Source organism: Urocampus carinirostris, chromosome 15 (genome assembly GCF_059441175.1).
Source record: "Urocampus carinirostris isolate Australia breed hairy pipefish chromosome 15, RoL_Ucar_1.0, whole genome shotgun sequence".
Classification (NCBI taxonomy): domain Eukaryota; kingdom Metazoa; phylum Chordata; class Actinopteri; order Syngnathiformes; family Syngnathidae; genus Urocampus; species Urocampus carinirostris.
In genome coordinates this window covers 3,372,630-3,395,916 of record NC_142363.1, presented here as the reverse complement: position 1 = coordinate 3,395,916, position 23,287 = coordinate 3,372,630, and the positions used below count along the sequence as shown (strand labels likewise).

The 23,287-nt window shown below is 39.0% G+C and overlaps 1 protein-coding gene across 1 annotated transcript in view; it reads left to right on the top strand.

Annotated features, from left to right (window-relative positions):
• babam2 (BRISC and BRCA1 A complex member 2) overlaps positions 1–10,102 on the top strand; it is a 127,093-nt gene extending 116,991 nt beyond the window's left edge. The window contains exons 9-12 of the mRNA XM_088354212.1: positions 9,306–9,376; positions 9,480–9,562; positions 9,647–9,800; positions 9,867–10,102. Coding sequence (XP_088210338.1) covers positions 9,306–9,376; positions 9,480–9,562; positions 9,647–9,800; positions 9,867–9,930 — 372 coding nt within the window. The 3' untranslated portion in view covers positions 9,931–10,102. The remainder of the gene's footprint in view (positions 1–9,305; positions 9,377–9,479; positions 9,563–9,646; positions 9,801–9,866) is intronic.
• The last annotated feature ends 13,185 nt before the right edge of the window (positions 10,103–23,287 follow it).

The following is a 23,287-nucleotide window of genomic DNA, read 5'->3' as shown; positions in this document are numbered from 1 at the left end:
GAGGCGACGAAAGTGGAGGGAGCGAGGGCACTGGGAATCCTCTCTTCTCTAACTCTACTCCCTAAGTGACAGCAGGGCAAAGAAAGGGGGGTGAGAGACAAAAAGGTCTCATAAACCCTAGTTATGGGGTCACTAAATGTGAGAGGATGTGGAAGTAAAGCACCTGAGTGGAAGAAAGAGGAGCTCGGAAGGATGATGACTAAAAGGAAGGTTGATGTGTTAGCCTTGAGTGAAACAAAGATGAAAGAAAAGGGTGAAGTACAGCTTGGAGGTATGTATGGTAGAAAGTCTGGAGTTAAGGGTGGACATGCTAGAGAAGGAGTGGCTGTGCTTGTGAGTGAGGAAGCAAAGGAAAAACTGGTGGAGTGGAAAGAGATATCTTTCAGATTGATGTTGGTGAGGTTAAAGTGGGGTGTAGAGGTATGTATGTTTAGTGCATATGGACCTGGTTCAGAAAGAAGTGCTGAGGAGAGAGAGGAGTTCTGGAAGGATTCGTCTGACTGTGTGGCAGATACCTGAATGCTAAAGTGGCTGATGGAACGGTTGAAAATGTGATTGGTAGATATGGAGTACTAGGAAGAAATGAGAGTAGGAAGAAATTGATTGAGTTATGTGTGGAAAATGAGTTGGTGATTGGAAATATATTGTTTAAAAAGAGGGACATGAATAAGTGTACCTTTGTCAGAGTGGATGGTGGTGAGATGGTGGACAGAGCATTGATGGCTATGGAGTGTTCAGGAAAGGGATGTTAAGTAGGTGCATGTTTACAGGAGGGAAATGAGTGTCTGATCATTTTTATGTGGAAGGAAAACTGAGAATAGATGGATCGTGGAGGGCTAGTTTTAAGAAGAGTACTAGGGAAGAGGTGAAATGAGTTGAATAAGGCAGAAAAGGAAAGAGAGTTTAAAGGGAGGATAGGGGAAGAGTATGAACGGATTAGTAGAAAAAAAAGTGGAGAGTGTGGAAATGGAACGGAAGTGGTTTAAAGAGACAGTGTTGAGGAGTGCAAAAGGAGTGTGTAATGAGAAAAGTTGGTTGAGGTATTAGGAAAGGAAGTGAATGGTGGAATGATGAGGTATCCGAGGCTGTGACAGTGCCTTTTGGCTGCAAGATAAGAGTGGTGATGCGTATGAAAGGTATAAAGTGAAGAAAGGGTTGGTAAATGATGAATGGTGTCAAAAGATAGGAGTGAACTTTGAGGAAAGGAGAAAAGTGTTCTGGAAAGAAGTGAAAAAGGCAAGAAAGAGCGAGTCTGGAAAGGAAGAGAAAGTGAAAGATAATGATGGTAGATTGCTGGTTAGCGGTAGTGCAGTCAGGACGAGATGGGTAGAGTATTTTGAGGAGTTGCTAAATGTGGAGGACGAGAGAGAAGTGAGAGTCGAGGGGATCGATTGTATGGAGAGAATGCCCGTGTTGGGTGATTTAAATCTGAAGCCTGTGGAAACATGGGAGGTGCAAGAGGCAGTGAAAGAAATGAAAGGGGGGAAGGCATCTGGGATGGACGGTTGTACTGCTGAATGCTTGAAAAAAGGTGGCACTACTATGATTGACTGGTTAGTACGCTTGTTGAATGAATGCTTTTTAAGTGGTGTGGTTCCTGTTGATTGGTGTAGTGCATGTGTGGTGCCATTGTATAAGGGTAAAGGTGATAAGTATGAATGTAGCAATTCGAGAGGTATCAGTTTGTTGTCTGTGCCGGGTAAGCTGTATGGAAGAGTCTTGATTAAGAGAGTGAGAGGAAGAACGGATGAGGTGGTGATGGAGGAGCAGAGTGGTTTCAGGAAAGGAAAAGGATGTGTGGATCAGGTGTTTGCAGTACGACAAGTGTGTGAGAAATATTTTGCAAAAGGTAAGGTTGTTTATTTGGCTTTCATGGACTTGGAAAAGGCATATGACAGAGTTGATAGAGAGGCGTTGTGGCAAGTGATGGTAATGTATGGAGTGGGTGGAAAGTTGTTGGGAGCATTGAAGAGTTTTTATGTGAACAGCAGAGCATGTGTAAGAGTAGGGAGTGAGACAAGTGAGTGGTTCCCTGTGTTGACTGGTGTGAGACCGGGGTGTGTGATTTCACCATCGCTGTTTAATGTGTACGTGGATGGCGTGGTGAGAGAGGTGAATGCGAGAGTATTTGGCAGAGGTGTTGAGATGATCGATAACAGTGGAACGGTGTGGCAGTTAAGTCAGTTGTTGTTTTCAGCTGACACAGCGCTTGTGGCTAATTCTAAGGAAACATTGAGAAGGTTGGTAATGGAGTTTGGAAGAGTATGTGATAGACGTAAGTTATGTGTGAATGTTGGGAAGAGTAAGGTGATGAAGTGTTCACGTGATGGAGTGGCATGGCGTTAGAAATAAGGTTGCATGGACAGGTGCTGCATGTAACTTTGATTTTAAAGTTTGGTTATATGTGGTCTCTTTGTGGTTTTATTCATCTAGAACCTACATTGCCCAAACCTTTCCAAGGGCAACATGTTTGTTTACTATCTTTATAACATTGTATATTGGGCTGCAGTTGATCATTCTCTGTGCTGATTGGCTTTGAGCGCAGACATTTGGCTTGATTCATCCTCCACTGTATGATCCGTGTTTCGAACATGACAGTTGCACAGTCCAACAGGCTACTGCGCCCGCCCGTGAGATCCACGCGGATTTTAATTCAAACGAACCACACTGAAGCCGTGGTTCAAGTTCACTCTTAACGTAGCTGTGTCAGTAAAACAGTACTCGGCAAAAAATAATTAAACTAACCTTACTTTTTGGCCTGGCCCTGTACCAAATGACCCGCGGCCCTGTACCGTTTACGGCCTGAGGATTGGGGACCCCTGATCTAGCAGACAAGTCTTTAGGGTGTAAATAGACATGACTGTGTCAAGTTACTTGCTGTCCATTTAGTACAGTGATATTTTAACTGGCAAAAAATAAAGGATGTCCTTTGTCACATTTTGACATTGAATATCACGGAAACTATTAAGAATTCAAAAACACATCGGGTAAATTCTGAAAGCTAGTAATCTCAATGTTTACATGGAATGTTCATAGTTGTTCAATGTGCGCACCATTGGTCAGTGGACACACATCCAGCCAATAGTCAAATTCTTGCCAGAAGCTTTCCAGCATTGTCAATGGTTGCAACAGCTTCTGTTATTTGTGCCTTCAGCCTATTCACATCTCTTGGAATAGGGGGGACACAGACCAATACTTTCACCATTCTCCACAAAAAGAAATTACATGGTGTGACATCTGGGTGGCTAGGACGTGAGATCATTCTGCCTAGACCGTCCGATCCATCTGTCTAGCAGTGTTGTTTCAGAAACTGTCTAACCCTGAGGCTCTAGTGTGGTGGTGCCCCATCCTATTGGAAAATCAAGTCACCAGACTCTTTCTCACTCAATTCATCCATTTTTTGCAAAATGCTCATTGACCAGCAGCCCATAATTCAGTCTATACAAATTCAAACACACAATACACATTTTCTTGTTGAGTGAACGCAATTCATGGGTCTGCAACAAAATTTAAAAAAATCAATAGCCTTTCAAAAATCTTAATATAATTAGCTTTAAAACTTGTATCTTACTACCATGCATAAAGTAGATATGGGCACTTAAAATGATCCTAAGACTTTTTGAACACCCTGTACATGTTTGAATCATTTATATATGTCAAATTCATCTTGGGTTTATATATATTTTACAAGATCTCATTCACATATAATCGCTGTGTTTTCAGCTATTCTGTTGAGCTTTATTGTATAAAAAGTGTCTCTGTCGTTCTCCGCCATGTCTTCTTTGACAGAGAACTGGCTTTATCTTAAAGTAGGGAAGCACTCACGGTGATCTCATCTCATCTCATTAGCCGTACCGCTTATCCTCATTAGGGTCGCGGGACTCACGGTGATGTTACCTCTAAACACCTGCACGCACCAAGTGCAAACAGCACAGTGAAAATAAACGTGTGGTGGAGAATTGATGCGTGTGGGCAGACTAAAATACCTGGGGAACAACATCACCTACATTGCTTCACGCTAAACTGGAGGCAGACAATAAATCAACAAATCACGGTGAGGCGGAGGTAGGATTTTTTTCCCCCTTTTGGAGTATGAATTAAAGTTTAGTTAGTCATTTTCACTTCCTTGGAAGCACCCAGGTCAAAACCAATATTTTTAAAATGAGACAAAAAGTTAAAATTAAGTTTTTCCCGTGTTTTAAAAACTATTGATTGAAAAACGGTCTCATTTGGAGTAAGAGTTCTATAGCATGAAACATGATGTTGCATTATACATTATGTTGCAATATTTGTCCACTCTTTTAAAACAAATTTGTCACATTGTGAAATTTAAGGCATCCCAATTCCAAAGTGCCCACGGATGTTTAATCAGAATTATAACTCAATTACAAAACTTTATTCACCCGGCAACTTTAATAAATCATTTTATTTTTTAAATGTTGACTCAAAACAATAGTAATGATTGTTTCGCAATAATCTTTTTCACATCAAACTCAATTCATTGTAAACCGCAAACCAATGAAATAATAAAAGCTTCCAACTTCCATTTTTATGATATTTAGAAGGATCAAAATGATCAGCTAATTTTACTATATTTTAATTTGATTTTCTAAACAAATTTAAAAAAAATCAATTTGAGGGTTAAGATCATTTTAAGGATGATTTTTATCTTACCCGTAAAATACAGTTTAAATATGTACTAACAAAGAGCAAATTCACCTGTAAATGGGAAAACATTTTTAAGGGGAGTGTAAAAGTAAACCAAATGCTCAGATTTTAGAATTAAAATTACCTTTTAGGATTTTGAGATTAAGAATTTTAAATTCTCACGAACCGCTTGATTTGCTTTGATGTATTCCCAGAGCTGTTGGTATCACCATTTGAGAACCACTACAGCAGTGGCTTTTTCATCACGGTCTGCCAAATAAAAAATTCTAAATATAATGAGAAAGTGTATCAAATGGTAAAAGAAAAAAAGTACTCAAGGAAATATGTTGATTTTGATATCACTCTTGTCCCCAAAATTCAAATCACTGGCTACCCCTTTCTTTACTTGCAATTATTGCCATGTATATATTTTCTTTATCAAGAAATGTATCAAATTTAATGAAATCAACATTTTGAGCTAGCCAGCATTTTAATGTTTTATGCATATTATCAAATTTTGTGATTTAAAAAGAGACATAATTCATTACTTTGCTTTAATTCTGAGTGTTTCAAAACCATTTTTATTAAATGGTATATAACAACAACAAAAACAAAAAGAAATATAACATGTATTTGTTAATTCTGCATGATTTTTTATTCATCAATGCATGTAGTCGCCGCTATTCTAAAAAAAAAAAAGACTCTTCTCCTTTTTTTTGTCATGTTTTATTTTTGACTTAATGGAACGTGCAATAAAATAAAAATGTAAAAAATATCCCAAAACATAGATATCGTTTTGACATAAGAAAAAAATGAATAGGACTATATTACCGTCACATATTGCTGACATATTATATTCAACACCTATTTGGTACATACAAATAAAATTAAAGTTTTTTTTCCTCCCGGCCATTTTGCCAATGTTTTCAACCAAATGCGGCCCGCCCTGCACTATTTATTATGAAGGTTTTCACTTTGGGCGTATTCCTGGTTATTTTGAGCAATGCAAAAAAAAAAATACCCTTTTGAAAAAAAAAATTTGCTTAATTTCAGCATATTTTATAATTAAACTAAGCATTTTATGCCATATAAAATAAGAAAACCATCCTAAAAATCTCTTATCACGCAGATGGTAGATGTTTATGCTCATTTTTCAATATAAAATCAAATACCAAAATAAAGTGGTCTCAACAAACTGATAGATAATACTGTTGTTAAAAGATAAAATCGAAAAAATTATACATAAAACGAGAAAATATTTCCGCCAATGGAGTATGATTTCTTGTTTGCATTGTGTTTAGTGTCTAAAACAGTTGCCTTTTGGTCTCATTTGTATACAGTATACCCCTAAAAAAATGATATTTAAACCGATTATTGAGAATGCAGCCGTGCTGCTTCTGACAAAAGCTCAACGTCTGTCTGTGTTGTATCTCGGTCGGTAAACAATGGAGCTGGGAGCTCAGTCAGGCAGCATTTCTGTGTTCCAACTTCTGCAAAATAAGACTCGTCACATACATTCGCAAATCAGAGCTTAGCGCTACAAAACTGCGTTATCCGTCCCGAGTGCTAAATAACCATACACACACTGAGAGCCGGACGTGAACCAGTCTATGGCTCCGATATTTTCCTTGACTGACCATTTAAAGCACTGTTATTCTCACTTGTGTATATTCGTGGAAATATTTTTTTCTGTGACAAATTGTATATTTTCCTTATCTTTAATTGAGTAATGTGTAGGAGATATGCTATATAAACAAAGTTGCCATTTGTGTGTTTTTTCAGGTACTGTGAAAATACATGTTGCCTACTATTAGTTTTTCTCTCAGCCAAAACATTATTAACATTCTGGGCATGCTTACTCCGAAAGGCTTCTAAGGTTACATTTTTCTTTGAGTTGTCAAACTCATTTTCACTGAGAAACACAAAAGCGTAATGGTTTTCTCAAAGGGCCTGATGTAAGTTATAAATGTGACTACAGTAAATGTAATCAAATGGTATGTAAGGTAAATGTAACAACTTCTTCATTTTAGAAAAAAAAGGATCGATTATTGAGTCACAGTTTCATGAAAAAAAAACCCTACACATAGATGATATAAAGTACCACAAAACTTTATTTTGGGGACATTTCATTTCTCAAATTTACTTGTCATCATAATGGAAACACTGCTGTGTAGTGATGCTGGGCAGTCACTTTGAATGTATCGTAGTCAACGGGTATTGTCTTTTAACTCATTCATTTTTAGACGGTCAGAAATATTATGCATATTAAGCTCTCATTGGTCACATAAAAATATGTAGCGGGCCAGATTTGGCCCCTGGCCCATGAGTTTGACACATGTGATTTACCCAATTGGTTAAACTTCACAACCCCCAAGGAAGTGTTGTAGTTGACAAGTTTATTGTGCTTCTTTCTGTTTTAATATTGGACACCTACAAAGGAGATTGTACAGTATGTTCATTATTTCAAATATAATTCCATGCTCTTGTTCTGAAATTTGACTTGTATGACCTTGTTTGCAGCCACCAATGTTGCTGCCCTTTGATTTTCAAACTATTTACAGCGGATCTGTTTTTTTTAATCCAAGAGATTTAATAAGAATTTTTTTTTAACGAGGAACCTTTAAAATAGATTAGGAATGTTGCGTCCTGAGCAGTTTTTGTACAGTCCTCTCCTGTATTCCTTGCAAGTTCATTATTCATGGATGTTTTCTTTCCTTATTTTTCTCTGAACTTATCATAGGTTTTAGTTTCCCCTCACCTCTTACTGTCACTTCAAAGAGAAGTAATGTTCTTGAACCTGGTCATAAAAATGTCCTTTTAATGGATAGAAATTTTTTAAAGCGAAAGATTTCTTGGAACATTACGTTCTACCCCATCAGTGCTGATTTTTATGCTCAGTGCAAAATGTTCTCCTAAAAAAATATATTTGCAGCTTAGTCAGTCAAGAGAGGCTAACAACCACCAAAATTCTAACTACTCAGGTCAAAAAATTCTATGGTGGTGAGATAAATGTTTGACTCGTTAGGCTAACTTTGTTATTGATGTATGTCAACATTAGTTTCACTAATTTGTGCTAATTTGAAAGATGTGCTGTTGCAATACTGAGTGTCACAATTACACTTCCACACTTTGCTGCTCAGTGTGAAATACGGCTGCTCTCTCAGCATTCTGTTGTCACCATGTTCCGGCTTTTTGAACCAAAAATTGGCGGTGCGCCTGCTTCCACTTCCTTTCCTTGCATTGAGGATGTAAGCTCCTCTTACTTGTGTAAGTCTCGCTATAAAGAAAAGAAAACTGTCATAGAGAAAGTTTTAGACTTGTAGGTAGTCAAAATAAAAACTTGTTTTCCTGTTAGTTACCAGAGATTTAACAAAACAAGACTATATATCTTGGTATTCAAATTGTCACTCTAAAAAGGAATTCCTTCCCGCCCTCTCTCCTTAAAAAAATGGATTTAATGGTCAAGGTAATACTAAGGTAATAATAAATAATATATATAAACTATTATGTTTTATATAATAAAGGGTACTGCTTCCTGATAATGCCAATTTGAGATTCAAGTCTAGAACATGCAGTTGTTTGTTTTGATTTATTTTAAAAGTATACAAATCGGAATTTAGTGCTTGTATTTTTAACAAGTGCCGGTGTAGAACCTTTTGTAGCAGAAAGCTTATAGTTTTTTACTATTTACAGTCCTTCTAAATGCTATGAATCTTTCATGGTTTATTACGGCAGTTTATAGCAATTTACGGATTACACATTTTCGTTTAAAACTACGAAAGTCAGGAAAAGACATCATATGCTCATTTTTTTTATTGTCAATGTTGATTGTTCCGCTGTCATGTTTGGTGCATTAGTGCAATATGCTTGATACAGCAATAGAAGGTTGCTTTTATGTAGTAACATTTCTAAGAAACACTTTTTACTTTAACTCTCGCTTCGACGGAAAATATTCAAAATCTGTACATTCTCCATCCATTCTCAAATATTATTTTCAATGTCTGGCTGCTCTGTTATTTGTGAAAAGAGTTATTAGGTTGATATGATTTCTGAAATATTGTGATAATTACCATGAAATTTATTGTGTTATTTTATCCCCGGTACTTACTTATTATCGATATACTGTTTGCTAATCCCCTGTTTTGCCCCTGGTATGTATTATACGAATACATAGTTCTCACTTCTGGCACCTCCACCAGCTCACCATTGATTCATTTATGCCAAGTTTACAGACCGCAGCTCAATTCCCTTCTTCAAGTGCCAAAGTGATCATTTCTAACTTTTTTTCTAGGATTTTCCATGTTGATGACTGATTTGCAATAACGGAAGTTGTGATTAATCACACAATTTATTTGGACCTCCTTGAACTATTCATTCATTTTATGGATCTAATGTTGCAGGGCAAAATCTTTTCCCTGCTGAAGAAAAAAAGAGTAAGCCGCACCGTAGTTGCAGCTGCAATGCTTGAAATGTAGCACAACAGTAGCGCTAAACTTACAGTAAACATTTTATGTGAGATGGTTTTCTTTGAAAATAAAGAAAAAGATCAAATGTCATATTTTTTAATGTGATCATAAAACAACTTCCTTTCAAAGGACAGAATTCTGACCAATATAATTCTGGTCTATATAGCAATGTTTTGTTTTGTGCGTGTGCAGGTGCAGTACGTCATACAAGGCTACCACAAGAGGCGGGAGTACATTGCCGCATTCCTCAGCCACTTTGGAATGTGAGTTAACAAAAGAAGACCCAGTCTTTTTCTCAAGGCTCTGGCGGCCATTCATTTGTCTCTGCCGCTAATCTTTGACCGTATGTGTAATCAATCACTGCAGGGGAGTGGTAGAGTATGACGCCGAGGGTTTTACCAAGCTTACCCTTCTCCTAATGTGGAAAGACTTTTGCTTCCTAGTACATGGTGGGAGCGTCACGGAACGTAGCACATTTTTGTTAATGCATTTTCTAGAAAACTGATGAATTGTGTTTTTGTTGTCTTTCGTAGTGGATCTCCCACTGTACTTCCCCAGGGACCAGCCTACCCTCACCTTCCAGTCGGTGTATCACTTCACCAATAGCGGGCAGCTGTATTCCCAAGTTCAGAAGTCGTATCCTTACAGCCCTCGTTGGGACGGCAATGAAATGGCCAAAAGGGCAAAGTAAGGAAATTATTTTTGATGATTGTCACTTGGATCATCAACGCTCTTTTTCATTCTCTTCCGCAGGGCTTACTTCAAGACCTTCGTCCCTCAGTTCCAAGAAGGAGCCTTTGCCAATGGGAAACTCTAGTTCCCTGCGGCTCTATTGACATGCTTGTGCTCCCGTGAATGTGTTGTTACACGCTGTTAATGTATCTGTGAACAATCCCATGTACACTCCTGTAAAAATTTCTGCACATTTTTTCCTGAATGTGGCGGGGACGCTATGTTAGAATAATAAATGCCGTCTTTTGCCATAAAAATGCTTACTATTTTCAGACCAACATCATCAGAAAAATTCCTTTATTTTTAACAACTACAGTCGCCGTATTTATTCGTGTATTACACGCATTTGGTTATTACCTAAAATATGAAAGCTACAGGTGATGCAATACTTATTGTGCAATGTAAATGTAAACAAAACAGGCCTATTTAAAATTTCGGAACAGAATCATCCTTTTTTTTCTCTTAGTAATTGTTTGAAACAAAATTACATTTTTTCCCAGTGATTTTAGACATGAATTAGTATCGTCACACGCATACCAGAAGGCTCTGGGGGCAAATTGTGCCATGATGGGCTGTAAGAGAAGTACTCGCTGTGGCCGCTGCCCGTCAATGCCAAGGTTCCGCTCATCTCTGAGGAGCTGAAGTACACTTTACACCAGGGGTGTCCAAGCTTTTCAGAAAACGGGCTGGATTCGGTAAGGTGGAAATGTGTGGGGGCCGACTATTAAGTCTGTCGTTATTTGAACAGTCTTTGATAAATTCACCCTCCATGAAAGTTTTGCAGTGCTTGGTGATCGGCGTCGTGTCCTTGTAGCTCACCTTTGTAGAATTTCCATTTGACTCGCAGGGTCTCATGAAAAAGCGCTTCTGTGCTGTTAAAACAGCTTCCAGTTGCTTCACCTTTTCAATGCATTCGTTTTTATTCAGCTATTTGTAGTCAGTGTGTTTTGTCTGGCAGTGCCTCTTGATATTATATTTTTTGAAAACAGCCACACTCACTTGGCAAATTAGTTGTTTTGGATTTCGGTAAAAAAAAAGGAGACACTTTAAAAATGTACACTTGGCATGGATGCGGCGGCCCTCACTGTCAACTTTCGTTTATTAATTTACAGTCGCCATGTTGGAATGGGGTAAGCTAAAATTCTCACAAAAAGCCAAGGGCACGGTGGCCAATGGGCTACTGCTATCAACTGGTGAAATGGTGATTTTTTTTTTACACCAACAATAACCACAAACAGATAGAATAGAATAGAATTTACTTTTATTGTCATTCTTTGTAACTATGCACACAGAACGAAATGTCGATACACCTGACTCGTACAGTTAAACTGTAGCGAGCCGATGCAGCCACAGCCAAACAGGGCGCAGCCATTTTAGTCATTATGTGACCAAACCCCCCAATTCCAACCCTTAATGCCGAGCACCAAGCAGGAAGGCAATGAGTACCAATGTTGTAAGTCTTAGGTATGACTCGGCCGAGACTTGAACCAGTGACCTCCCAGTCTCGGAGCGGGCGCCCTATCATCTAGGCTACCGTGCTGTATTTGATTCATGACAGGAGTATTTTGGAAACCAGTACTCTCTGTTTCATGTGGATGAGCAAATCACCTACAAGTACCAAAAAAAACCGTCCTTGAGAGAAAAGTGCACTTGGCTGTACTTGCCCAAGAAACACCACAGGATGTAGTGCCCCTATGCCCTAGTTGTTCAAGGGATCCAAGAATTGATTTTGAGCAGTTGAAGGTGTGTTATTGCGGATTTACAGCCTGTTGGCCCAGCCTAGCCAACCACCAAGTCAAGAAAGTGGCCATGTTGGCAAGTGCAACCTACAGTTTTCTTGCCATTCTCACAAGACTTTAACCACCCTAGAGTAAGGTCACTATAGACACACACCAGGTTGTGTCATGTGACATTACCTAGTCAGATCAACTGATTTATGATTAGAAAGCTGAGATCATTATCTTTTTGAGTATACTAGGAAACTTTTTTTGACATGTGGGACTCATTTACTGCATATACAGGTAACAACTAGCAGGTGGACTGAAAGATCAGGCAAAACTAGTTTTAGCTGGTCATAAACAAAAATGGGTCTCCGGTGTATTTTAGACCGTGTCTGAAATTTGACTGCTATTCATACCAGTGTCAAGCAATTTTGTTTCCATTGGGCTATAAACTGGATGATGTGAAGGATCATCATTGGTAGTCCTTCTCTGAGTTAATAATTTAGTTTACACTCAAAATAAGGAGATAATACATCAATGGATTTTGAACTTGCAAGGGGAACAGGTGAAGACTACAAACAACCCTCAAGGTACAAAAAATCCAAATCTGTTCTAAAGGTCCTCCACTGAGCCCTTTCTTTTAAATTCAATCTCCTAGGTTACAAAAACCAGATCCGCCCAAATGGATGTGGGTATCAAAGAACATTAACATTATTGACCAACAGTTACAATTATGTAAACATTGAATAGTAGTCCAAATAACAAACAACAGTGAATTGATAATAGTCAAAATAATGGACACATTGGCATCCTATGCACTGTCCTTTGCAGGTGTCCAATATTAAAGACAGAATTAAGAAGAATTCTTAATTCTTTGTCATCTGTTTGTGGCAAATATGTGTAATTACAAAAATTACACATACTTGTGTAATTTTGATGAAAAATTTTTACCTGTAGAAAAAAACATAGAAGAGGGTGGCGACAAACAGTTGTAAATTATGAACAACAGTCCATGCTATTGCATTGATCAGCGACCAAACACGTGTTTTAAAGGGAATACGAAGATACTGTGTTATCTTTGAATGGAAAGACGTAAATTAACAGAGAACAGAATGACTCTGCAAAGCAGGGGTCGGTAACCTTGATGGCAAAATGTGTTTATTGTTTTTATTTTTTTGGGTGGGGAGAGCTGAACCATATATTTTAAGACAAAATTCAACAAAACCACAAAACCCGGTCTCCAGACAAAAGCTAATTTTTTAGCGTATTTTCTATGTGTGACCTTAAATGATTTAATATAAATTATGAAATAATAATAATAATAATGTCAGAGCCTCAGTACCATGTCAACAAATAGACCCATTTAACCTTGTCTCCCGCCCACAGTTATTTAAGGTCATTGAGGCTCATTTAAAAACAAAGTGCAATCAAGTTCTTCTGTAAATATGTCACAAAAAACTGCAAACAAAAAGTTTATGGATGTATCTCCTATCAGCGCAGTGGCACGTGTGAGAGGGAGAGGGGAGCGTGCTGTGTTACATAGCTCCGCCCTCTTCTACCGCTCACCCAATCAAATTGTTTTGTGTGCTTGGCTATAGTTTGTGGGTAATAACAGTTCGTTGGGTGGGTTTTTATCATAAAGTGTCAACAGTGAACATACATTATGTAATGAGCTTCCATTAAAATGATTCCTTATCGATGTACAGCCAAAACGGCGTCTGTTAATGTGACACCTTGATTGTAAACCGTAGGTAAGACTGTGCTTTATAAACCGGAACGGATATTTTCTGTTGTTGTAATATGTTTGGTTTCGCATGCTTCGAACCCGACATTTAGCTTATGAAATTTGGAATTCTATGGAAGAATTTGCCCAGTTAGCATTTTTTTCACTGAGCCATATGTACTCATGAAAAGTGCCATAAATGGCTCGCAAGCCTTAGGTTCCCAAACCCCTCCTGTAAATGTAGCACTAAATCCCTGCGTATTTAACAATCCTAAAGAATCACTTGACCTCAAAACTCTTTTAGTTAAAACACACTAAATTTGACATAAACAGAAGTGTGTAAAAAACAAGCTTGAGGAACAAGGTATCGGCACAAAAAACTAATTTGGTGGTAAAGACCAAATTTTGACTGGATAACACAGCAACACAAAAGGACTTGGCGCGACAAGTCGACATGACAATGACGCCATCAAAAAACTGACAGAAGCCCAGGGAATTAATACACAATGACGAGCACAACCAACAAAATATACCTGGAAAAGCCAAAAAAGGCCGTTCTGAAATCGGTTCCTGCCCATCGAGATATCCTACCAAAGCCCAGTGCGCAGGCCCAAGCACAACACAATAGCGATTTAACTTCTTGCAATTTATGTTTTTAATTAGTCTTATTTGATTCACTGCTTTAAAATAGTGTTTTTGAGAACTATTAAACCTGGTGTGAGTTTTGGTGGTAGCTTTCCAGCATGGTGGGTTTTTTTTTTACCAAGGTAATCACGCATTGTATGTATGCATGCTAACCCCAATTTTATATCATAAGTAAAAGTTCTGTTTCTAATAATTCTGAGTTTTAGGGTTACTGGTTTTACTTGATTACAAAGAAAACAAAACTGCTGCTGTCGAGGACGTTTTCTGTTGAACTCCAGGTAAGATAATAGGCCAACACAATGAAATGCAGTGAGGCACAAACAGATTAAAAATAAATGTATGTTTATGTTATTCATTATTTGATTGACTGAGCAAGAAAGCAATATATAAATTAGTTCAGAAAAAAATATGGTCTTATAGAAGAAAGTCAATGTGTTGCTCCTTCTGAATAAAAACATCAATAGAAAGATAATCCTCCATTTTGAAAAAAAAAGTCAATGCAAAGAGAAATTTATAAATATGGATGGCTTGATGCTGCTAGCTTAGCAATACTATTGCTAGTTCTATTGTTCGGGCCTGAGGTGAATGCCAAATCTGAATCCTTGCTCTCACTAGCACCTTGTGCCACGAGGCAAGGGAATTATGTGCCTCACTCTGCATTGGCAGAAACAAAGCACAGTACCGTAAATTCCGGACTATAAAGCGCACCCGATTATAAGCCGCACCCACCACATTTTAAGAGGAAAACCGATTCTGTACTTACACAAGCCGCACGTGTATATAAGCCGCATGCGCCCACATTAAAAAAAATGTAAACACAAACACAAAACTAACCCAAACCTGACTTTAAGTCCCGCGATTGAAACTGAATGTCCTTCATTAAAGTACACAGTCCAAGAATCACAGCCGGCAAAATGAACGGAAAATTATATTGGTACTTAAGGTTTGATGCAGACCTGCAGAGTCCGGGTCCCGTTGAAAGTAATCCAAGGAAAAAAAAGGGTATATTTCCAAAGTTAAGGCTGGGAAAAATATATATCCACTATTGTCCGCTGCGTCCACAAACAGGTCTCACTCTTACCCCACTTCCCGTCACCCCCCGTTTGTTTCGCCCCTTCTTTTCATTCACCCATGCAAAACATATCAGAATAAGTCTCTAAATAAATACATTACAAAAATATACAGTTGCAAATATATATTATACATGGTTACACATATTTACAAAGAAAGACGGTACACCGAGAGAGTTTTCAAAGCTTTAATAATAATAATATAAATTTCATCCCAAATGGTGCCTGTGACAGGGCAGTTAATGGTAGCAACACGCTCTCAACACAGTAAACGGGTCTGTTAAAAAAACACACCGTACTTAAAATCACGGTAAATTGTCCTCATAGGTCGCTGGTTCGCGCCTCGGCCGAGTCATACCTAAGACTTATAACATTGGTAAAATGGCGGCGCCCTCTGTTGGCTGCGGCTGCATCGGCTCGCTACAACGGGTCAGGTGTATCGACATTTCGTTCTGTGTACATTGTTACAAAGAATGACAATACAAAGGAAATTATTATTATTATTATTATTATCTTCCCCTTAGAACTGAAGCCATCAAAGTCGTCTTCCTTAGTGTCGGAAAGAAACTTTGTCATATAGACGTCGTCCCACGCTCCCTTATTCCAAAACACGCTAGCAACACGCTCGCAAAACAGTAAACGGGTCTGGTAAAAAAAACATACAGTACTTGTAAAATCACGCTAAATGGTCCTCATCTTCCTCATGTGGTTCGTCATGTGCTTTTCTTTTTGCATTTTGCATGATGAGGGTATGTTTACGCTAATTTAATTTATGCGCAAGCCAAGAAGTTGCAGTCTTCCTCGGCGCATATATTCCACCGGTCTAAATCTTACCTTTTGTACTCGATCGCCGCTGGCGGCCGTTAGAAAAATTACATAAATTGGCCGCATCACTGAATGAGCCGCAGGGTTGAAAGTTTGGGGGAAAAAGTAGCAGCTTATAGTGCGGAATTTACGGTAATACAATTCATACTAGTTATATTGATAATATTCAATCCATCCAATATCTGCATCCTCATTCAGGTTACAGGGGTGCTGGAGCCCATCCCAGTTATCTTCGGGCAGTGGACAGGGGACACCCTAAACTGGCTGACAGCCTGTCGCAGGGCACACAGAGACAGACACCTAGTTCGCTCATTCACACCTAAGGACAATTAGGACCGGCCAATTAACCTGACATGCATGTATTTTGGAATGTGGGAGGAGACTGGAGCGCCTGGAGGAGACCCACGCAAGTATGGGGAGAACATGCAATCAGCAATCCTAAAGTTTGTTAAATGGTGACGAACATAATGTAGATATAAGCATTTCATATATTTTTAATTTTACATTTCCAGTATGACAGACGAGGCTCAACGTCACTGGGCCTAGCAATACACAAGTGGACCCTTTACTAAGTAACGACAATAAGAAATGCAAGGACACAGTACATAACAGTAAATCCTCGTCTTCTTCAGTTTTGCTCCTTTGAAAATTTTAATCTTGCACTTGTTTAAAGGTACACTTTGGTGCGCACTCTAAAATCCAAGCGACATGAGTGGAGGACTGTTCTTTTCAAGCCCTCAAGTGCATTTCTTTTAATAAGGGGCCGTGACGGCAAAGTTGTGTGCGTATGTGTGTGCCACGTGAGGCAGAGTTGTTTTCGTCATTAAATATGAGGGTCATAGTTAGGGGTCTTTCCTGTCCTTAGGCACAGCCTTTTGCTATATTTATTGTTGGTAATGCCGCAACTGTCAAGTCTAATTGAGAACTATAAGCTGAATGTTTCTGGGGCATTTATAGCATCAAGGCTCTTAATAAAAGAATTAGAAAAGTAAGATCGTTTTTTTTTTGTCTTTTGGACTGCCCTGTTCCATGTTTCTCCCGCTAACCTATTCTGACCCGCTTAAAAAAAACGCTGCTTTTGTCAGCCGAGGGACAACTGGCCCGAGTGGGCTTTGCCACTGGGGGCAGAGTTCGGCAAGGGGTCAGGATGATCTGGAAATGAGTTTGACTTCAGATTTGGCGGGTTTGTTCTCATAAGTCGCTGCCTGCTGAATCAAAGTCTAGAGCAAGGGTCTTGAACTCAATTGAGTTGGGGGCCGCTGAAGCTAGGATTCGGGTGAAGTTGGGCAAATGGGGTTTTCCATTAAAACAGCGCAGATAAAAACATTCTGCTATTCTTAAAGGTGCAGTGTTTTATATCTGTCCACTAGATGACGCTGTAATGTGTAGTGGAACCAAAAATGATTTCAAAGAAGATTACATGCTACGGAGACTAAAAGTGAACAAAAAGTACCCTTCTTCCAGTTTTTACCCAGCCTTTCTCAAAGAAAACCAAAAAGTAGGGAAAATGTTTATTTTTAAAGGAATTAAAAAAATAAGCAAGAAGAAATAAGACAAAGAAAAAAAAAGTAAGAATAACAATTAAAGTAGTGGAGAAGAAAGCAAAACAAAGGAAAAAGAAAGAAAATGAAAAATATATTTTTTCTTTTCATTTTTTTTCCCATTTTTTATTTTTGTTTTTATTTTCGTTTTCATTTTTTTCTTAACTTTTACTTTTGTAATTTCCCTATTCTTTTTTCTTTTTTTTGGTTTTGTTTTTATTTTATTTTTTATTCCTTTTTTTTATCATGTTTTCAAAAGTAATAAGGTATGTTTTGGTCACTTTGAGTCTCCGTATTTTGTCTTCTATCGTGCTTTTAGCACTCATTTTGGGTGGCACCACAGAATACCGCGACATCAAGTACAGGAAAATATACATACTGTCCTTTTAACTTCCATATTAAGGCGGGGGCCTCAACTATCATCCTGGGGGCCGCAATTGGAGACCAACGGTCTAGAATGACATGGTTCACCTGGAGTTGGTGTCGGAACTAATATGTTACAAAGGAACACAAGTACTGTATTTTCCTAAAAGGCGCACCTAAAAATCATAAATTGGACAAAAATTTGCTAGGTTGCTGATGATCTTCACATGACGTCGCAGCTCAGGAAGTCAAGGACGAGACAGACTGCCTTCAAAATGCATTGCCTCGGAAAATAGTTGCAATATACCAATGACATGTAAATCAGCGTCTGAAACTCATGACAAAAAAATACCGGACACCAGGGCAGACAACTTTGAAAAGTTGCCTGCCCAACCATAAAGTTTTTCACAACTTGAAACACAATAAGATGACTAATCGCAAAAAAAACCTATTGTTGCAAAATATTAAGGATTGATATTCAGAATATATAACAGAACAACACTTTAAAATTAAGTTTATTATAAATCTACTTATAACATTTATTGCATGTATATGACATCGCTGTTTTCCATCTGCCATCAGTATGTACCTGTATTTACTCATTTTCAATCATGCAATGTTTGTGTTGCGTCCTCTGCTACAAGCCACGTGACCTCCTCTTTCTACGATGCTTTTAATGTACGTTTAGTTTTTTAGCCTCATAAATTTTTTTAGCTTCTTAGGTTTTGTCTTGATTCCTAACCACTTATACATTTTTCTTGTGTTCTCTGTGCGTCTACTTTGGAAAATGATATCCAAATGCACAACCTTATAACGCTCAGGAAATCGGAAACCACAAAGTTATTCGATGCAGGCTTCTGATTGGCTGCTGAAGATGCAAATTGCCAACAAACAGAAATTCCCAAACCGAACGAAGATTTAGAAATCAGAAAGAAAATGTTTGATTTGACAAACTGGTTTACTTTTTAAATGAAGTTACTGTAACTAACAACTGTTTTTCAGTCACATGCCAAACACAGTTAGAATTCTATACGAGATCAGAGTCCATACAAGGGTTTTACTATATGCTGGACTGCTCCGGACCTAAGGAGTTCTTTAGATACCGATTGACATTATGCTGAGAAGTTTGTTGACCTAGTTTGTTTGTCAAGGGTGGAGGGCTGAGATGGTGAATTCTCTCTTAAAGTTCATTGCCATGTTTGACGTTGAACCAAGTTGACATAATCCCTTTAAGTAACGTGTAAACAATCCCCTCCAAAGTGTCTTTAATTATGTCACCTTTACGCCGCTTAAGTCACGTAGACTTTACCCCCCTCTTTCCACCTCGGATCACCTTTTATGCGAACCAACAGGGATTTGTTCTTCGTCGTGATCATGCTGAGGTGCTGCTCAAAAGTCACCTTTTGAAGATCCGTCCGGAGGTCTGCCAGCCCTCCTGGCTAATACTGCGCAAATCCGCTTATCCATACCTTAATGGCAGTCGGATGGAATCATTAAAGGCCGGAATAATTAACTTGGGATCTTTGGACGCGTCCTGATTAAATTGATGAGTTTACAGTATGTGTGTGTGGCCTGGCACACTTCACGCATTACTGGGCCGTTAGATGCGATTTGGAAGACTTCCTCTTGTGTTTGGCTCGAGGTGGGGAAGGAGACGTTTGAGCTAACCGAAGCTACAGCTAATTAGCGAGCGATGGTGTGCAGCCCAGAAGCAGGTGTTCTTTTGGCTGGAGGCAGCGAGCGAATGGGAACATTAGCATGAGATGAATTTTAAGTGCGCTGGTGACAGCACTCTAAGCAGCTAGCTTGGAGGCACTAAGGACCTGCCAGCCCTGAGTAGTGACAAGTGTGTGAAACAGGATCACTTAAAGCTCGAGAATGAGTCACGGTGCGTGCAAAACTCGGCGACTTTTGGCGTCGCTCACCCCCTTTTCACCTCTGAAGTTTGTGAGGACCATCACATGTGTAGGAATGATGCCCTCAGACGGCTCCACCCACAGAACTGCCCCCACGGGAAGTGACTGGACTCTCAGCAGTGTAATGAAAATTTGAAGAACCCTGTTTATATGTAATCAAAAGATTAATGATCTGCATCTGTGTGTCATGTTTATGCCAGGAATTATTTTACTGCATGTCTAAAATGAAGTTTTATCAACAATTATAATTATTATATTTTACTATAATCAACCAATTGGTGAACTTTATTATGAAAAGCATCAACAGGAACTCACCAATAACAGGGCCCGCCTCCGTTGACAGTGACCTCATCATACTTTAAAAGAAACGTGCAAACAGCTATTTTGCTCTCCACCAACGCCACCTGCCGTCCGCACGCACCCCTGCCCCAGAGGCCCTAAAAGAGTGGGGGCGCCTTGATCAGAATGGCTTGAGGCCGGGCCACGCTAGAACCACAAGGCTTGGGGAGCCCATAGATCACCCTGTACCTGTCGCCTGGATAAGGACAACTGCTGTAAAGTCCAAATCAACTGCAAAGAGAAACCTGGCTTTATTCAGCCCCTTTATTCACACCCCTGCCCCCAAGAGCCTTCCTTTGTTCTCAGGTATACAAGAAAAGATAACGCAACAACCTGTTTTTGGTGCCGGGGCAAATTGTTTTTCATTCCCGACACGCTATAAAAAAAATTCCTGATCATTTAAAATAGATGATTAAGATAAAACACAGGTTAATTGATCATTACTTTTATTATTGCTACATAATTTCTCCCTCCTTCCCATTTGCTAACACTGTGAGTGCTTGTGTCAACAATGTGCCTATTCTTTCATTTGATTAAATCTTCCTTTTAATGTAAATCAAACATAGTTTGTTTTATTTACATTATTTATTTGTGTCTTTATTATTTTTCTGCTGGACTCATCTATCATTATATCAATGAACTGAAAAAAATCAATGATTTAAAACTAAAAAGAAGATATTTTTTTGTATTGCTTCCTCATGATGAATGCCAAACACAATATGACGTTATGTCAAATTAATTTGGGTGGGAATCCATGAGCACTACCTGCTGGCCTATTTGTAACCACCGAATTATGTAATTTAAAGCTATTTTATCTACATATGACAGGACTTGATCCCTGGTGGGCTAAAAGTGTAATCCTAATGCTAGCCTGCTGCCTCACACATTCTACACACATTTAAATTCTGAATTTGCTCAGTTGAATAATGCACAGTCATCTTCGGTGTGTTAGTATTAATTCATTCATCACGTACGCTGGGGGAGGGGGGGGCTGAATTTTGCTGTTCAGAAACCCATCGAAAATGACCAGCATTCATGCAGCTGAGATCCATTATCCCCGATTGATTGTCGGCGCGGCTTGGCTCCAGCAATTTTTTGGTGGGACAGATGGCTAAAATTTTACGTCCGAAACCCGCAAGATATAACCTGAATCCATTTTCCCCATATCGACTCAAAGCAAGTGTGCAACCTACACAATACATTCTTAGTGGGTCGGGCTGCTGAACTCTGCTGTTCTGAACTTGCCTAAAATGCACTGCACTCCTGCAGCTGGGATCCCTTTTCCTCCATCGACTTTAGATTTAGAATTAAAATTGTCTTTATTGCCATTGAAAACTACATCTCAGACATTGTTTGCAAAATCAGACACGGAACTCCAGGATAAACACATAATAAAATCACAACTTAAAAAATATTTCAGGATAAATAGGAAAAATATTTTAAGGCTGTGCTTCATGACTGGCCTAAGTTGTAAGTGCTTCGGAACACTAGTGCAACGAAAAGTATTGCAATTACATTCGGCAACTACATAATTCCAAAGTAAGTTAAGAAATAAGAGCAAGATTCTGTATATAATTTTCACAGCCATGTGTGCTTGTTTGGGGTAGTGATGGCCAAAGCCATCACCAGTTGAATTCAACTAAAGCACCCCTAAAAATTACAGCATTTTAAATACTCCCTTTTCCATAATAAAGGGGAGGATAGGCTTAAAAATGATCTTTATTTTTTCTAAACGGCAGATGCTTTTTTTTTAAAAGTGAAAGTAAAGAAAAATGCGATCAACGCAGTGTCGGATATACTCCAGTGCCTTGAGATAGTTCAGTCCATATGATCCCTAGCATTGCTCTCGTCCCCTCCCCACAAATGGGAATTAAATGATCCTAGATCACTTAAAGTGAAATGAAATTTTGTTTTAGCAAGCCAGACACTCTAAGTGCACAGCACCCCCGAAGCTCTGAACTTAAAATCGTCACTGGTAAAGGCCCGGTGGAGAAAACTGTCTCTGAGCCTATTAGTCCTTGTTTTAAGGGACTTGTAGCACACACCAGAGGGCAGCAGGTCAAAGAGGTGTTAGCCGGCGTGAGATGTGTCCTTTGTAAAGTTGTTGCCTCTGCTGTGGTATTAGAAGCCTGCAATGTCCTCCAGACTAGGCAGAGAGCAGCCAATTATTATATGGGATCTGTTGATGACTGACTCTCTGTATTTGCCTATATTGTTTTGTTTTCTTATTTTTATCCTCCCTTGAGGCATGATTATTTTGCTGTGCAATTGTGGAATGAAAACATTTGAAACACTCAGTTGAAACTCTGCAAGTTTGAGTAAAATTCCTGAATACACATCATAGAAGGAGGTCATGTGCAGGAAACGGGACAAACCCAAAAGAAGATCCTATACTTGTCCACTCAATCTCTGTGATTTCTTCTTTTGTACCTTGTCACCACATCCAGGAAACCTGCTTATTTTTTTCCACTTCATTTTTGCTTATCGAGAAAAGACAAAAAAAACTTTAGATAGGCTGCAATCACAAACTCCACTGACTGCTGACGGCTACTTTGGGTTTGGTCTGAATGTACAAATTTAGAGTGACATATGGGGAATATTCTTTCCCCACTCAGCCCCCCTCATCTTTTTTTTCCCTCACTGAAGAGTGTGTGTGTTTCTATAAGGCGGGTTGTATTACTGAGGCTATGTTGCATTTGCCATGCAGCGTAGGGTTGTCGATTTGAGCCATGTTGAGGATGATGGAGCTGAAAGGCTTAACTAATTTTGGAAAGAGAGAGCAGAAGGAGGTGGGGGTAGTAAAGAAGGGAGATTTGGGCTCTTTTGTTGCTGTCTTTTTGATCGGGAAACATGAGGAAAAAATGGCCCAGAGATGTCATGAAAATGAGAAAATTACTGCGCGTGTCCCCTCACTCTTCTTTTTAATCAAACTCAAGTAGGGAAAAGTTTAATGCGCTCTCAAGTCAAGTCAGTCTTTGCTCTCAGATAAAAGGTGATTGGAGCTTAATCCTGCCACGTAATTGCTAATTACCACGTGTGCATGTGGATCCAGGAGAGCTCAGTTTGCACTGGATGTTCTCGCAATTCCGCGAGATCAAGACAGGATTTTGAAGTGGATGCTGGGGTGGGTACGGTTCTTTCCTCAGCTTCCCCTTGAGAGGGATGGCGGGCGCTCCAGTACAAAATGATTATGGGTTAACATAAGCACGTCCTAAAGGTGTATATTTTCTCCTCTTTCAAGAATGCATCAGTCTCGCTTGATTTTCATAAAGATGGGATTTTGTTTGCTCAGAAATGCA